Here is a 16,992-nt window from a genome sequence, read left to right on the forward strand (position 1 = left end):
TTGAATATATTTTAAAATGTAATTTATTTTAATTTTATATTTTTATGCTTTATTCGCTCTTTTCACAAACCCTGGAACTACATGTTGTTTATAAGTGGAATGTATTCTCTTTACGTATATTAAAATACAAAAATATATGAAATTATCAGCATTATAAATGCTTTTTGTAGGCCACTGAAACCTATATTTATTATACTGACAATAAAGATTTACATTTGCAGTGTAATCACTATTATGGCAATTGGATGTATTATGATTCGGTTTAATTTTTCACACAGCAGAGGCAATTAGAAAAAGCACATAAAACTATACACTTTATTAAACATCTACTTTGGAACAGTACTGGACAATGATGAACATTATCTAAATCTATATCTAAAATAACTGCTTTCTATTTGAATATGTTTTAAAAAGTAGTTTACTCCTGTGATCAAAGCTACATTTTCAGCATCATTACTCCAGTCTTCAGTGTCACATGATCCTTCAACAATCATTCTAATATGCCGATTTGCTGTTAAAGAAACATTTTTATTATTATTATTTTAATTAAAATTGAAAACAGTTCAGTACATTTTTTTCACGATTTTTTAATGACTAGCAAGATCCAAATATCAGCATTTATCTGAAATAAAAAGCTTAACATTATACACTATACCATTCAAAAGCTTGAAATTAGTATTTTTTTTTTTTTTTGGTAAATAATTACAAAATTAATTTTATTTAGCAAGGATTCTGTAAATTGACCAAAAGTGATGATAAAGGCATGTATAATATTAAAAAAAAAAAATCTATTTTAGATAAATGCCTTCTGAACTTTCTATTCATCAAAGAAGCCTGAAAAAAATTCCATTTGAACCACGAATCAGAATATTAGAATGATTTCTGAAGGATCGTGACTGGAGAAACAATGCTAAAAATTCAGCTTTGAAAACACAAGACAAATTACATTTTAAAATATATTCAATAGAAAACAGTTATTTTAAATAGTAAAAATATTTCAAAATGTTACTATATGTTTGCTATGCTTTTTTTTTTTTTTTTTAAATCTTACTGTTCAAAACCTTTTGACTGGTAGTATATATACAGGAAAACAAATCAAATATTTAATCTTTCATAGTGTTTTATTTTGAATGGTAATTTATAGTTACTGATTTTAATTTTAGATTTTCATGCTCTATTTGCTTTTCTTTAAACTCACAAACCCTGGAACTTCACGTTGTTAGTAAGTGGAATATATTCTCTCTATGTATATTGATATACAATAATATATGAAATTATCAGCATTATAAAAGCTTTTTGTAGGCCACTGAAACCTACATTTTATTATACTGACAATAAAGATTAACATTTGCAGTATTATCACTATAATAGCAATTGGATGTATTATTATTCATTTTAATTTTTCACACAGCAGAGGCAATTAGAAAAAGCACATAAAAAATATACACTTTATTAAACATCTACTTTGGAACAGTACTGGACAACGATAACGGAAGGTTCATAGCAATGATGAACAGAGACAGTAATTGACACTGAAAACTCATTTTCTAACTTAATTCTCAGTACAGATTACTTAAGGTACAATTTTAACAAGAATCAGCCACTTTTGCTATGTATAGCAGGTTCTGCTTCACAAAAATAAAACAAACTGATCTGAAACCACAGCCAGGCGGCTGATCAGCACTCAAGACTCACTGCTCAAATAAACTGGCAAACTGAAAGACCTAACGCTGTCAAGCAACTGGGTTATGCAAAATATGTTAATGGAAATGCAGAAAGCAGAATCATAAATAATATATGTAACATAGTGAACTTTCGGCAGTTATAACTCATTTCTTTATGGTTTACTGGACTAAAAGTGCCAGTGAAAAAAAATTTGGTTTGGAAAGGCACAGCATTACTCAAAATGTTGATTCTCAGGATGAAGAATCTGAAGTGTAAAACTCAATTTGATTTCACATGTACAACTGAGGCTAAAAAAAAAGAACAACTATGTGCCCATTCAGTTTAATTACGTCAAAACCAATTTAAACCTAAAGGGAAATGCTTAAATTTATATTTTCAAAGCATCTTTTAGAAAATGAAGAGTAATTCAGGATTAAGAAACTAACCTTTCCTGGATTTTGTAGCATTTTCAATGAAGCAGCAGCACCTAACAGCATAATTTAGTGCAGTGTAATCTGTCTCTGACCCCACCCCACCCCACCACACCACACCACCATTTACAGGAAGTCATTCTGAATAGCTTATCATCCTCTCGATATACGTCACACAGCAGCGAGTTGGTCAAGGTTGTCCTGGGAACGGTTGGTGAGGTGCGCCTCCAATATCTCTCCAAACAGACCTCTCTTCAGCAGATTGTAAGCCATTGGCAGTAGCTGACGTACCACTTTATAGAAATACTACCAAAAAGGAAAAAAAATGCAATTGGTCAGTTGTCGAGGAGAACTCTATATCACAAGAAACTTGTCAGAAATGCCTATTAATGTGTCTGAAAAGAGCAAGGACACACTCTCTGGAAGATGGCCTTGGATGGAAAGCAGAAAGCTATTAAAGGTAACAGCTATGCAGGGATTAAAAAAAAATAAAAAATGTTCTGAGATTCGCTGCACACAAACACTGCATTTGCCTGCAAGGCTTAATGCACAGTCTATACTGAAAATAAAATTGAAACAAATATTAAATACTTCATTAATTAAAAATAAACAAAAAATAAAATAGCCAATATAAAGTACAGCAGATGTATACACATCTGTGTTTAGGGTTAAATACATTACCTGGACAAAATGCTTGTCAAGGAATTAATGTAAACATAGTTATACCGTAAGTAAACGTAAACAGACAGGAAGAAAATCTATTATTTCTGTGCATTATGTCTTGCAATGTAATTTTACTGCTGACCTGCTGAGACCTAAGAACTGGTTAAAAAATAAAAAATAAAAAATAATAATAATTAAAAAAAAACCAAAAAAAAAAAAACCACACACACACCATACATTTTTTACAGTTAGATATTAACAACAAATTATTTGTTCTAATTGTTTTTTTTTCTGTATTTTATTACTATCTTCTATTCCTTTTATTATGAAACTTATCTTTTGTTGTTTTTATGTAACTAACACAAATGTATTATTAATTTGCATTATTGTTTACAGTTTTAAACAGATAAATAAAACTGTTAAAGAGTGTGTTCAATAGTAAATTAGTAGTTCCTGTGCTAGAGAGTAACTTTTGGCAACCAGATACATAAGGCAAAGACAACTGCAAAAACTACTGAAAATACTTCAATATAAAGAAGTATGAATATAAATTTGTGCAAGGATCTAAGGTGGAAATTTTGTTGGAATATTGGTATGCGTGTGTTAATCTTACATGTGAGCCATAACAGAACAGATCTATTCCAAGCTCGTAGCCCATGCCGTAGTCACATTCATCATTGGCAAATTGAACAAAGGTGATCATTTCCTGGATGGGTGCAAAAGCTTTCATTCTCTCCTCATCATTTTTGGCCTCTGCAATCGCTTTGCAAATCTTCTTCAGACTTGCTACAGGTAAACAAAATGAAGAAGAAAAAAACTGTAAACTAAAGGTTTACGGTTGTGTCTCCATTACAATTTTTGTAATAATGCAATGCAACAGCAGCATCATTCAACACATTACATAAATAATTTTTTACCATCAGTTTCTGGCAATTCTCTATATCCAACATCATTCTTATCCACTGGAACCACAATTCCTGCTCCATGAAATGTCTTTGTGACCACCTACAGAAAAAAAACACAAACTGGAAATCAGCAAATCATTTTATTTACTGTTTGCTGTAAATAATACTGCATATTTTAATGAGGTATAGAGGTAGTTCTGTCAAATCATTTTACATCACGTTATAAAAATACCTTTCGCTCTCTTTGTTTCATTGCTTTAGTTTTCTGCTCCAGAGGCAAATCGAACCTCTCTGCCTCTTGCTTCAAATCTTCTTCTAACTGGTCCAAAGCAGCTTCGTTCTTCAGTTGTCCCCTCTCCTTTCTTTTCTTCTGCAAAAACAGCCTAGAGGGTGTGGTGGGAGACAGATAATAAACATTTCAAACCTTTTTGCTAATTCTTTCCTCATTTTAATTTCAATTAATTAATTTGTCACACCAAAAGACCATTTAAAATAAACTAATGAAGGCAACAAAGTTGTTAAAAATGAAGTTTAACAAAACTTAAAACTTCAACTTGAATTGGTGACCAGTCACCGCATCTATGTACATTTCAATTTATAATTGTATTATTTAATGAAGACACTCACAGAACAGCTGCAAAGATGTTGTCCCCCATCTGTGTGATGGTACAGCCCTTTTTGGCTTCATTCTCCCCAATAAACACAGGCAAAGCATCAGGCAAATCTCTGTACAGGAAGACGTGTTGCAGTTTGATATGCCAAAAGCTAATGCAATCACCCTTGCATTTTTTTTTTGTTACCCAATTACAAAAATACATGTCTTTCATGGGTAAACAGTCACCTGAAATAGCCCATGTGGTGCTGGATGTCTACGTTGCCCTGTATAATGGTCTGAAACTCTGGAGGATCATAGAAATAACGCCAGTGAAGGTGAAAGTTGGGTTGAGAGGAAGATGAGCTTTTGTGTCTTTTGGACAGGATATCGAATGGGCCAACTAGCCGAAGCCCAAGTGTTTCCTTTAATGCATCTGTAAAGCACACATGCTTAGATTAAACACCAGTGCAACAAGACATAGGCCTATTAAATTAATTTAACTATATTTATATTAATTTGAGGATGCTTATAATAGTGCAAAAAATATGTATCAATATGGAACCATCAATATAACGATACCTTGTGGACAATCAGCATTAAGACCCTTGCAAAATTCCCAAAACTGGAAAAAATCATCAGGCATGCGTAGCTTGTACATTTTTTCCACTTCGTCTCTCATTTCTCCCGTGACAGCCGTCTTCTCGTCCCTCTGGCTTTCTTTTGCTTTTTTTCACTTCCCCATTGGGTGTTTCTGTCTAAAACAGACAAAATAATACAAAAATAAGTTGCTTTGGCAGGAATAATACTTTCAGTAATAAAATAATAAAACAACAGGGAAAAAAAAGATAATCTTAAACTATAATAAAACAACCCTGTTAAAAGAAGCTTATTATAAGAAGGTGAGTTAGTTTTTTACTCATAACATTTAATGTTTTAGTCTAGAATAGAGAAACCAGTTTACTTAAGTATAGTTGAGCTAAGGAAATAGGTGTTTAAGGCAGAATAATTTTATAATGATCATAATCCAACGCATACCAATAAACTGTCACAATGAACTAACGTCAGAAGGATACATGAACCGTTCAGTACCAAATAAAATGTTCTAATTCTGACACACTTTTGGTAACTGACTGGCGTTAAAGAACACTGAAGAACATTTACAAGATAATTACTGGCATACTATTAAAGCGTTCATTATACAGACTGAATGTACAAACAAATTACCTGAAGTGTAGTGGATGCTAAAGGCATTTGAGCCACAATTATTTACAAATGAGCCGCAAATAACCTCTCAGTAAACACTCAACGTAATAGTTTAACTGAGCACTTTACGCTGGCTGGCCACAAAATGATGAAGATTATATTAAGTACCTGCGGAGAAGATTTGGGTTTTCTTTTCCCGCGCCCCGCCATGCCTGCTGATATTCCTGCAGTCTCGACGCAAAGCGCTGCAGCCAGTAGAAAAGTTCTGAACTTCCGGTAGCGATGTCAAAATAAAAGTCGTGATTTGTGATTTGTTGTTCTTTTTTAACCTACTGGTTACGTATTAAATATTAACAAAATCTAGTGAAGACGCACAAACGCAAATGTCTATCTATTTTTGTATAGACTTTTTAAATATTAGTGATTTTATTTTGATATACAAGTAGCGTTTTTATTATTTTCGTAATTTCCAACAATATTAATATGCTTATAATATGCGTGTTTACTTGCATAATGTAACTGCAATTAAAATATAAATAAATCAAATTAATAACTAATGGCAGCTAGGTAGTGAAAATGAAATGGAATTTTAAAGTTTTTGAAATAACATCATGGCAACTGAATAAAAGTTGTTAATATCTAAACAACTCATGAGATTTTTAGAATACCTTTTTTAAATGTATAATTATGTCTAACAAAAATTTCTTGCTTAATATTTACACTTAGAAGTTATCTTCGTATATAAACAAAGTTACAAATAACAACTTTTAAGTATACAATTGATGTTTTTATTTTATTTTATTATATTTATATATATAGCTGTGTAAACGAGATATTTAGCCTACTCTCTTTTTTAACTTTGATGTTTTATTAATTCAACGCCACAAGAACAAGAGGTATTACATATTCATTTCAAGTTAACATTGGCTGCCTGCCAGAGAAATAAGAAAAGAGAAAAAACAAAATAGAAAATAAATTATACATAAAAAAAAAAAAAAAAAAAAAAAAAAAAAAAAAAAATTCAATTCTTTCAGAGCATACATGTTTTCAGTGCTTATTTAGACTATTCCCGGACCACGTGTACATGATGCATTACGTGACACAGGGGGAGGTGACAGAAGGAGTTTAAAAGGATCGGTCTGTGTGAGAGACACTCTTGTGGCGACTAAATTTGTTATTTTAAGTTTTCAGTAGCCTAACTGAAATTCTGGATCCACAGCAGAGATGATGTTCTGCAGAGCGGCTTGGCAAAGACTTGCGCCTTTGGCACGCAAAACACTCACTCCTTTCAGCAATGGTAAGAAAAGATCAATTTCCAATCATTCAGGTAATATTCAATGCAATACAAAAAAGTGCATGTTCCGAAAATAAAAAGCGTATAAGCTATGAAATATGAAATGGAAACAGTGAAAATGGGAGAATTTGGACAATTACCCTTATCTAGAACACTAAGTTCTGGTGTTAGTTATGTAACAAGTGAGATATGCCTATCAAATTCATCCCAAAGTTAGCATAAAATATAGAAAATGCAACATTAAATCTGTTAAGTCTGTTTTTTCATACATCAGTAAACTAGAAAGACCTCTTTTGCCTTTGCATTTGGAAGAGACCCATGAGTGTTTTATGAAACAGAATATTCTAAAAGATTCTGTCTATTGTAGTTTCTTTTTAGAAAGTATTATTTGTACTATAGTGATTATTGTTATGATAGGTTATACAATGTTTTATATTTGTTATACAAAACATTGTATTGCAATAATAATCATATGTAAAAATATATGGAGAGTAAAAATAAAAGAGAGTAAAAATAAAAAAAATATGTAAATGTTGTAATAGGTCAAATGTTATGACATTTTTTTGAGCGTGATGAGCTTGTTTCATTTCATTTCATTTCATTTCAAAATAATTGAAATCAGCATTTTTCTGAATTTCAAGTTTGTTTTTAATGCAGAGTTTTCCATAACAGACAGCTGGGACATGTAAACCCTTTTCCTGCTCCAGTGTATTTGTGGGAAATCGCTGAGTTTGATCTGTTTAAAGTTAATTTCCTGTCAAAGGATTCACTCAATTTGAACTGCGTGCAACATTTTTTTCTTTTTTAAGTTTGCCCCTTTATTATTGTTTTGAAATCTGGAGATCCTCTGGCAAGGTTAACTTTGAGGGCGAGGGCTGATCAGTTTTTCTGCCGACTCAGCGTTGTGCATGATTGAACTGATGTATTCAGGCATTTTGAATACTACCCAGATACCCAGATATTTGAAGAGGGGAATTTGCCTTGGGTTCTGCACATTGACATGTCTGCCGTCTATGCAAGTTTTTGTGTGTGCAGCTATCACTGTTTTCAGAGAGCATGACTGTCCTGGACCCCTGCTGGTCTACCTTCACCTTAACAGTCCATTGACGCAGCCGTAAATGAGATTACATGTATAAATGAGGCACAGGCCACCTTGGTGCAGACAGTCACCTTGGAGTTGTTCTTTAAATTCATGCTTGATTCTAATGGAAACAACTATTTGAGGTCTAGATTTCTGTGATGGAGATAGTCTGTGATGAAGTGTTGCTTTAGCGAGATGGTGGGAGGGGCAGTTTAACTGTTGGACATTGTGTTCCCTTCTGCTGCTTCACTGCAGCTACACAGAGGATGTGTGTTTGCCCAAATGCATGCACAGATACAAAAGCCTAAAACATGCTTGCTGTATCAGGTTTGTCTGGTCCCGTGTAACTTTGCATGTTACTTAAAATGTCCACTCATAAAACTTGATACAACTTTATTAACAGCACAATTGTTAATTGTAGTGAAAATGACATTACAGCAACAACTGAGGAACAGTAAAAAATTTTGAAAAACAAGCAGCATTTTTATTTAAATATACATTTTTTTTTCATTCTGTTTTTAGATTATCAGTTTTAAAATTAAACCAGTAAAGACTGACATAGTCCGAAAACTAATTGTTATGAAATGGGAACAGTTTATTGAACCTTTAAATAAAATATTTTTTAAAAAAATACTTTAAAGAAGTGTTTTTGTTGAGCATTGAATTTGAAACATTAGGCTTTTCATACAAAATGTTAATTATTTTACCAAAATAACAGGGATCATACAAAATGCAAGTTTTTTTTTTTTTATTTAGCACTGACCTGAATAAGACATTTCACATAAAAGACATTTACATTTAGTCCACAAGAGCAAATAAATAGTTGAATTCATAAAAAATGACCCCATTCAAAAGTTTACAAGCACTTGAATGATCCACAGCTGTTTATTTATATTTATTTAGTGTTAGTTGTTCATGAGTCCCTTGTTTTTCCTAAACAGTTAAACCTCCTGCTGTTCTTCAGAAAAAAACCTTTAGGTCTCACTTTTTTTTTTTTTTTTTTTATTTTTGTGTATTTGAACCCTTTTGAACAATGACTGTATGATTTTGAGATCCATCTTTTCACACTGAGGACAACTGAGGGACTCATATGCAACTATTAAAGAAGGTTCAAATGCTCACTGATGCTCTAGAAGGAAAAATAATGCATTAAGAGCCAGGGGTGTAAACTTTTAAACAGAATGAAGATGTGTACAATTTTCTTATTTTGCCTAAATATCATATTTTTTTTTTCATTTAGTACTGCCCTTCTGAAGATATAGAAGATACTTGCATGTTTCCCAGAAGACAAAACAAGTTCAATTTACCCTGATCTTCAAAAAGTTTTCACCCCCCGGCTCTTAATGCATCATTTTTCCTTCTGGAGCATCAGCGAGTGCTTGAACTTTCTGTAATACTTGCATATGAGTCCTTTAGTTGTCCTCTGTGTGAAAAGATGGATCTCAAAATCATACAGTCATTGTTGGAAAGGGTTCAAATACCAAAAAAAAAAAAAAAAAAAAAAAAAACAGCAGGCAGCTTAAATGTTCTGGACAAACAAGGGACTCATGACCAACAAACACTAAAAAATGTATATATATATATATATATATAGCTGTGGATCATTCAAGTGCTTGTATATGTAAATGTTTTTATGTGAAATATCTTGTTCAGGTCAGTACTAAATAAAAATGCATTTTGTATGATCCCTCTTTTTTGGTAAAATAAATAACATTTTGCAGATTCCGCAAGGTGTATGTAAACTTTTGACCTATGATATTATGATACCTATGATGAGTATGATACTTGAGCTCATACTTGAGGAGGAAAAAGATATAAATTTTATTCAGAGACTGAGCAGAAATATGCAATTTGGTGCATTTGCTGATATTTGTGTGGTCAAAAAGTATATTAAATTCTGATAGCTTGTAATGTGAATTACTGAGATCTTTACAACAGTATAGCATCTAGATAAAATGCATATACATATCGGTTGTCACTCTATATCTTCTAATAATATGTTTTTGTATAAGATTTTCATATTTCAAAATTGGATTGATAGGAGGTAAAGGAAAACAGACTCAACTAGTAAATAATTCTACTTAAAAATACTTTGTAACTAGTTAATTTGCATGTACTAATACATGTCTCTGTTTATCTTTCAATAGCTGTATTCCCTACACGACAGATGTCCTTCGGTCTACCTGCGTCCGGCACAAACATAGCTTACGTGGTACTTGGTGGAAGCTCACTTACTGCTGCGCTTGTTTATGTATGTATTTTTATTTCTTCTTACTATTTTAGAATATTTTGAAATTGTTATTATTGTCATTTTTAACAATAACATCCATTTCCCCTTACCTAAAATCTGTTTCCTACCTTTTGTCCTCCTACAGGCTTATAAAACAATAAACTCAGACAGTGCAAGATATAATGAAAGAATTGCTCAACTTGAGGCCAGACCTAAAAGTAAGTGGCTTTCGTTTTATTTTATTCATGTGGTATAGTTGTTTTTGAAACACCTGTTTTCATTTTGGCTGTTCAAGATCACTGTTAATCTTTCAGCATCAGTAAAGCGGAAATAATTTACACAGACAGATGGGATTAGATTCCCATTCAGAGTTCTTTTATTCTTGAATTCTTTGAATTGATGAATGCCGTGAGGCAGGGTTAGTCAGGTTTTGCCGCTGTTTTGGTATGTGTATGTTACTGCAGTTCCTCAGGCCTGATCCTCTTTCTGCAGTTTCTCAGTAGACACTAAGCTAGCTACATTTAGAGCAGCTTTCACTTGTTTACTTCTCTTGTTTGCATGCTGTTAACCACCTTACTTTTTATTCTCCCATCAGGTGAGGATGGTGAGTATACATTTAGCTTCTGTCTTAGCAGCATGTCTGTTTTTGTGCATTTGAAAATGTGCTCCGTAATCAATAACAAAACCTGCTGGCTTGGTGATGGTTCTACATTGTCTTGAACAAATCAAGCATCCATGCAGGTTCTTTACAAACTAATCTGACTTATTCTGAGGTATCGGGTTCACTTTAAGCTCCCAATAAATTTCTAATGCTAACTCTAAGAGCTTAAGTTCTTTGAAGGCTAACCTGAATGAATATTTTCTGCTGCTATTTGTAAATCATCCTGTTCTCATAATCTCTCTAATGTTGTCCTATTAATGACAGATGGAATTAGCAACACTTAATGCTAACTCTCTTCATTTAGTATAGGAAGACGTTTCCTAAATCTGCTTTAACTTCTTAATCACACTTGAGCTTGGATTTTCTGATCATGTTGCCTTTTCTTGAAGTAGTGCTCATTGTATTCCATGTAGGAGCAGTGGCTGAGGTGGCCCCAGTAGCAGAAGCAGCTGCGGTTGTGGAAACCACAGCAGCTGAGGTGGTTAATGCAGAGGCTGAACAGACCTCAGAACCTGTGGATGCAACACTGGAGGTTGAGGCAGCAACCGCAATTGTAGAAGCAGTAGCAGCTGATGCTGAGGAACCTACTGCACCTGTTGTTGAGGATGTCGCTGCTGAGGCTGCTTCTCCCATTGCTGAAACAACCGGTGAGGCGTCTTCTGCTGAGGAAGCAGCCTGAATCCCCAGCAGTCTAGATATGTGATTCGTCCCATCCCATCTTGGAACGCTCCATCAAGTTGTAGAGACTCCCATTTTTGTGCTCCTTTTAACTAATTTACCGTGTCTTCTGAACAGAATCCCCAAGTGAGGAGGAGGAGAGGTTGCAGATGTCCAAAAATAAGTTTTGAAGATTTAAACAAACAAACATGTCAATTCCAAAGTTCTGTTTCATTATTCCAGTCTGTGTTATGACACCTTTTTTTTTTTTTCTTTAAATCTCTCCTCCTTCACCCCCAGTGCATGTGCCTGTTGCTGTGTACCTGCATTATAACATTTATCTCATATGTGTGCAGGGAGGCATTTTTCTTAAATAACAACATGCTAACATTTTATGGATATGACCCAGGGTTGTGCATCATTTAGAACTGAATCAAAAATACTTTTTAAATTCTAGGTCAGTTTTTAGTGTTCAGTTGAATTTGAATTATGATATCAATTTAATAAAGTTGAACTAAAATGAACTGAAAGTTTAAGCAATTTATGTAAGTGCAATAACTGTAAATTTAACTAATATCCATCAAGACAAACTTTAAAGGGGTCATGAAGTGACTTTTTTTTTTTTTTTTTTGTACTGTTCTCTGAGGTCCACTTATAATGTCATCAAGATTTTTACATCAAAAAACATCAGCATTTAAAAGTAATGGGCTATTTTCTGTCCTGTTTTGACCCCCCAGGCAGTACTTTAAGTAAATAACTAGAAAAATAACAATCAGTAAAACTAAAACAAATTAAAATAATATAATAAATACCAGTTTGCAACATCAAGCAGAATAACTGACTGTTTTGTGCAGCTAAAATAACTGGAAATGGCTAACACAGGAACCATTGCACATTAAAGTTAAAAATGAAAAACAAACAAAACAAACAAAAAGTGGATAAACATTATACCATTATATTATGGTATATAGCGCCAAATCACAACAGAAATCATATATTTACTTATTTACATGGCGGCATGTCATTTCTGTCTCTACATGGATTGGTTTTATACAACAGTTAGATAAACAAGAAGTTAATTTTAAAAGACTTACGTCTTAGACAGCATATTTCATGTTTTTTGCTCAATTTCGCCAACAAAAGTCATTCCAAACACAGCCACAGCACTGCTTTGTGTCTCTGAGCAACATGAAGGTGTTTGATTCCTGATTGAATCAACCGTTTAAATGATTCAGTTCAATCGCAATGACTCACTTAACATTGACTGGCTGCCACCTACTGGCGGTTTTAATTTCACATTTTAAAGTGGCCTTACTTTTCATTTTTAGATAATTTCAAATGTTTAAAATATCTAAACATTATTTTATGCATTTGTAACTGCAGGTTAAAGCATTCCATGTCCCTCTGAGCTGCATTAAACAGTGTGTAAATACATCTAAATGCCACTTCAGACGCAGCCTCTGTGTTTCCTCTGCATTGCAAAGATGAATTTTGCTTATACTGATTTAATTTGCTTGGTAACAGCCCAGATGTCTTATTATTGTAATTGACTGGTTAAAAGTAAGAATTTGACTCAAAAGATGCTGCACACTCATAAAGGGTAAAAACCAATTTAAACTTACTGGAAAAGAGTCGTTTCTATCACTGCTATCACTGCAAATTCAGGAGTCAGCTGTCCACGGTAGTCAAGATACCAGCACGCTCAACAAAATATTGTCTAATGATCATTATCGATAAATTCCTAGAAAATATTGAGATATCATCACTATACCCCAGGGAAGAAGAACACTACAGTGACTGTTGTTGAGGGTGGCGAATTTATTATTATTTTTTTTTCAATTCTGAATTTTGCCCAACCCTGATGCTTACAACAAAACGTGTCTTACCTAATTTTGGAGGTACCTTTGTACACATGCATTCCAAGCCACTGTGGCCTTATAAGCAACTCTTCCATCAAGGAAGATCTTTTTCCATTGTGCCTTTTTTTTTTTTTTTTTTTTTTTTTTTTTTTAAATGTGAACTATCATATGGAAACTTAATTCCAGTGTCACTTACATGTTATAATAATGACTCTGGAGACATTTCCTCTTAATCTCAATGCTGTTTTTTGAATTTAGGCTTAACCAACTGTTAATTGCAGTTTTTAAAACTGACAAAATATTTGTTTTTCTTAAATAAAGTCATTAAAATATTATTTTTAAGTCTGAATTCAGTGCCATTTTCATTGATCCCTTAACGTCACAAACTGTAAATGAAATTAAATATAACAAAAATTGTCAAAGTGTATTTACGTTATATTTTGTATTTCTGTCTATTGTGTACCTTTGTAGAATAGCTGATGATTCCTGTGTTGTTTCCAATCAGGATGCTTTGCTTAGTTTTAATCATCTGCTTTAAATGTTTCCACATTCCTGTAAATACAGATTAAACCCTGCTTCTTTATGCTGCATCCTGGTTGTTGCTCTTCAAGTCCATTTTAGTTTGCATACTGGCTTGATTATGATGATTTTAGGCATCTCTTACAGTTAATCTGAGTAAATCTCTCCAATGTGTGTTTGTTGTTTCCTCACTAATCTTAGAGGGTTATGCCACTTATGGTGGCTTAAGGAGATTTCTTTTAACATGTCAAGATATTTCCATGCAATGTCATCTGTGTGCTCATCACCAGATGGCACTCGGCTGCCCCCTACTGCTCTGTCAATCCAATTATGTAGTGTAGATAAATAACCATACATTGCAAACAAATGTCAGGGACACGATATTTGGATATAAATCTCCTTTAAATCCAAGGGCAAGGTTCTGAAATGGATGGAAAAGGAAGTTCTAATGAGCTTGACTTAGCACAGCTTTGTGAGGGAAGTTTTTCAACCCACTATGTTGGGACGTGTAATGTAATTTACTGCAATATAATCTAAATATACAGTAACACTAACTGATGTTATTGGTTTTCCAAGTGGGATAGAAAATCTCCATTGATTCTAGAATCATTGATTCTATTTACCTTTATGTTTCTGTAATAAACAAATCTTGTTGCAGTTATCCCAATGTCTGATCTCCTGAGCACTGTGAAAATCCTGGCTGGATCTACAGCGGAGATTGCAGCTGCTTCAGTTGGTGATCAGCACCTGGTGGCCGCAGTGAGGTTGGCTGAGGAAAACAATTCTGTTGAGACCCTCAATGGCCTGGAGGTTGTTGATGTTAAAGCAGAGATCTCAGCACCTGAGGAGGCTGTGGTTGAGGAGGTCGTAATAGGCAGATCGGATTTGAAAACAGAAGAAGAACTGAAGGAACTGGCTTCAGGAGTTCATGCCGTGGAAGAATTTACTATTGTGGTGGATGACCAAGTTAAGTCTGAGTCAGACAGTGCTATTGTGCATGAAGTTTATGTTGAAAGCCTTGCTTCATCAGAGAAGGTGGAGAACATTTTGGAATTGGAAGAGTCAACAAGCCCTGTGGTGATGCTGTCAGAAGATGACACCATCTCTGGAGCTGCAGAGGTGATGTCAGATACAGTTGAGACATTAGGTCAGAAGATGGAAGATGATGAGAAAGCAATGTGTCATGAGCCAACTACTACAGAAACAGAACATGCAGATCTCACATCACTGCCAGACCTGGAGGAATCATTACAGGCTACAGACGCAACAGAGACTGCAGAAGTTGTTGTGGAAACAATGCAGGATGCTGTGGAGGAAGCTAAACCTGTTGAGGTATCAGATGAAGGTATGGCATCGTATAAGTAATAGTTCACCCAAAAATGAAATGATAGTTCATTTAATTCTATTTTCTTATTGGACTTCAGTTTAAGACATTCAGTCATCATGTTTACTTCTTTTTCCACAGCGGCTGAAAGTGGAAATGTTACAATGCCCATGGCCCAAGCTTGAATGTACTACATTTGAGACACTGAAAACAAGTGTAACCAAAATAATCTGTAACATTATACACTGATGTTAACATATAGTGGTGCTGTTACAGTCATAAAAAAGGAGCTCTGAATTACTTTTTGTTTTCAGATGAATCTCAAATTTAGTGAATGACTATGGTCTCCTTCATTTTATTAATTGTAATTCATTAGGTTATTATTCAGTAACAAAAACTGATGACTTAAAATTTAAATTGACAGTGTGCTATTACACTATGTGTAAAATGTGTCTTTGCTTCGAGAATTTCATGAACTGTTTAGGAAATAGACCAACTGTTAGACCAATATGTTTTGGGAGGCAAGGGTCTGACACATAATAAATATATTTTTTAATTATTATTTTGTTGTTGTTGTTTGTTTGTTTTGGTATGGTATGATTTGTTATTATTGTGTAACTGTGTTGTAACTGTGAAACGTCTTATAAGCTAACTTACTGTAACAACTTCCCTTATAAAAATTAACAATGGTTTTAATATAAAAAAAGCGTTGTTTCTATAGTACTATAGTTAAACCATGGTAATCACAAATTAACTATGCATAAACCATAGTTTAACCCTGATATTTGTACAACTGTGTTTATACACTTTTACTATAATTAAACCATGGTTAGTTTTCGGATTTGGCTGTGATGTGAGTATTTCCAGTCCGTTTCTGTATTTTAAATATTTACATCACATGTGCAGCACAAAGTGATGAAGATGTTTTCTTAAGTTGCATGTGTGATTTTCAATTCAAAGGTAAATATAATTTAGCTGTTTTTATTTTAACATTGGTTAATGCATGAACAAACATAATAAAAGCTCAGTTCTATGCAGTTTTTTATAAACCTATGAATCAGTTATTAAAAGCAAATATCTGATCATATAATCATTAAACCACAAATCACAAAGCCATGGTTATTATGGCAATTAGAGAAACAATAAACTTCTTGTGTTGTTTCACATAATGTACACATAATAGTTTAACTGACTATAAAATCCACTCTTAAATAGTTTTCAGACCTCATTTTATTTTACATTTCCTGGTAGAATCAGAATTTCATCATATTTGAAATGAAATAAAACTACATACATAATACTTCATCTTTCTTCATAAAAAAATAATCATTGATTTTATAAACCTTTTCATAAACCTATGAACCAGTTATCGAAAGCAAATATCTGACAATACAATCATTAAACCACAAATCACAAAGCAATTTCATTGTTATTATGGCTATAGTGAAACAATAAACCTGTTGTGTTGTTTCACATAAAGTACATTACTGACTATAAAAATCCAAAATAGTTTTCAGGCCTCATTTTATTATTTTCTTTTTCTACATAAAAGTATTTGTGTTTGACGTGTTTTCATAGGAGTTACGTATCAATGTATTAAATTATATCAAACGTCAAACAGCAGAGGGCGCTACATATATGTGTATGCGTTTTCCGTTACACATGGCAAACACCTAGGATAACCAAGAAAGGCATTATTTGTGCAATAAATCAAAATATGAATATTAATATGGTTACAGAATTGTTACCAGTTATGTATGGTATCAATTCTCAGTTACTTTAACTTTTACTTTCGTTTTCCCAATCGTCTAAATGTGAATTTTTACTAGTTTACTAATGTTTCTTTTTTTAAGTGGGTTTTGGGGCTGAGCACTCTAGTTTTATTATAGCAATATAAAAATACTA

General features: G+C 33.2%; 2 protein-coding genes across 2 annotated transcripts; one reads left to right on the forward strand and one right to left on the reverse strand.

Moving 5' to 3' along the window:
* Positions 1-1,379: 1,379 nt before the first annotated feature.
* On the reverse strand, positions 1,380-5,729 carry LOC127167382 (histone PARylation factor 1). The gene is given in 9 exon segments (XM_051113772.1): positions 1,380-2,402; positions 3,373-3,545; positions 3,677-3,764; positions 3,897-4,047; positions 4,292-4,390; positions 4,506-4,692; positions 4,839-4,989; positions 4,991-5,014; positions 5,631-5,729. Coding segments are annotated over 9 exon segments (1,050 nt in total). The 5' UTR covers positions 5,673-5,729; the 3' UTR covers positions 1,380-2,267.
* An 875-nt stretch (positions 5,730-6,604) lies between these two features.
* Positions 6,605-15,615, forward strand: mgarpb (mitochondria localized glutamic acid rich protein b). The gene is made up of 6 exons (XM_051110867.1): positions 6,605-6,759; positions 9,985-10,088; positions 10,213-10,285; positions 11,142-11,375; positions 14,422-15,108; positions 15,229-15,615. Exons 1-6 carry the CDS (start codon positions 6,687-6,689, stop codon positions 15,270-15,272), a joined length of 1,215 nt encoding a protein of 404 aa, XP_050966824.1. The 5' UTR covers positions 6,605-6,686; the 3' UTR covers positions 15,273-15,615.
* Positions 15,616-16,992: the final 1,377 nt, after the last annotated feature.

This window comes from Labeo rohita, chromosome 1 (genome assembly GCF_022985175.1).
Source record: "Labeo rohita strain BAU-BD-2019 chromosome 1, IGBB_LRoh.1.0, whole genome shotgun sequence".
NCBI classification, from domain to species: Eukaryota; Metazoa; Chordata; class Actinopteri; order Cypriniformes; family Cyprinidae; genus Labeo; species Labeo rohita.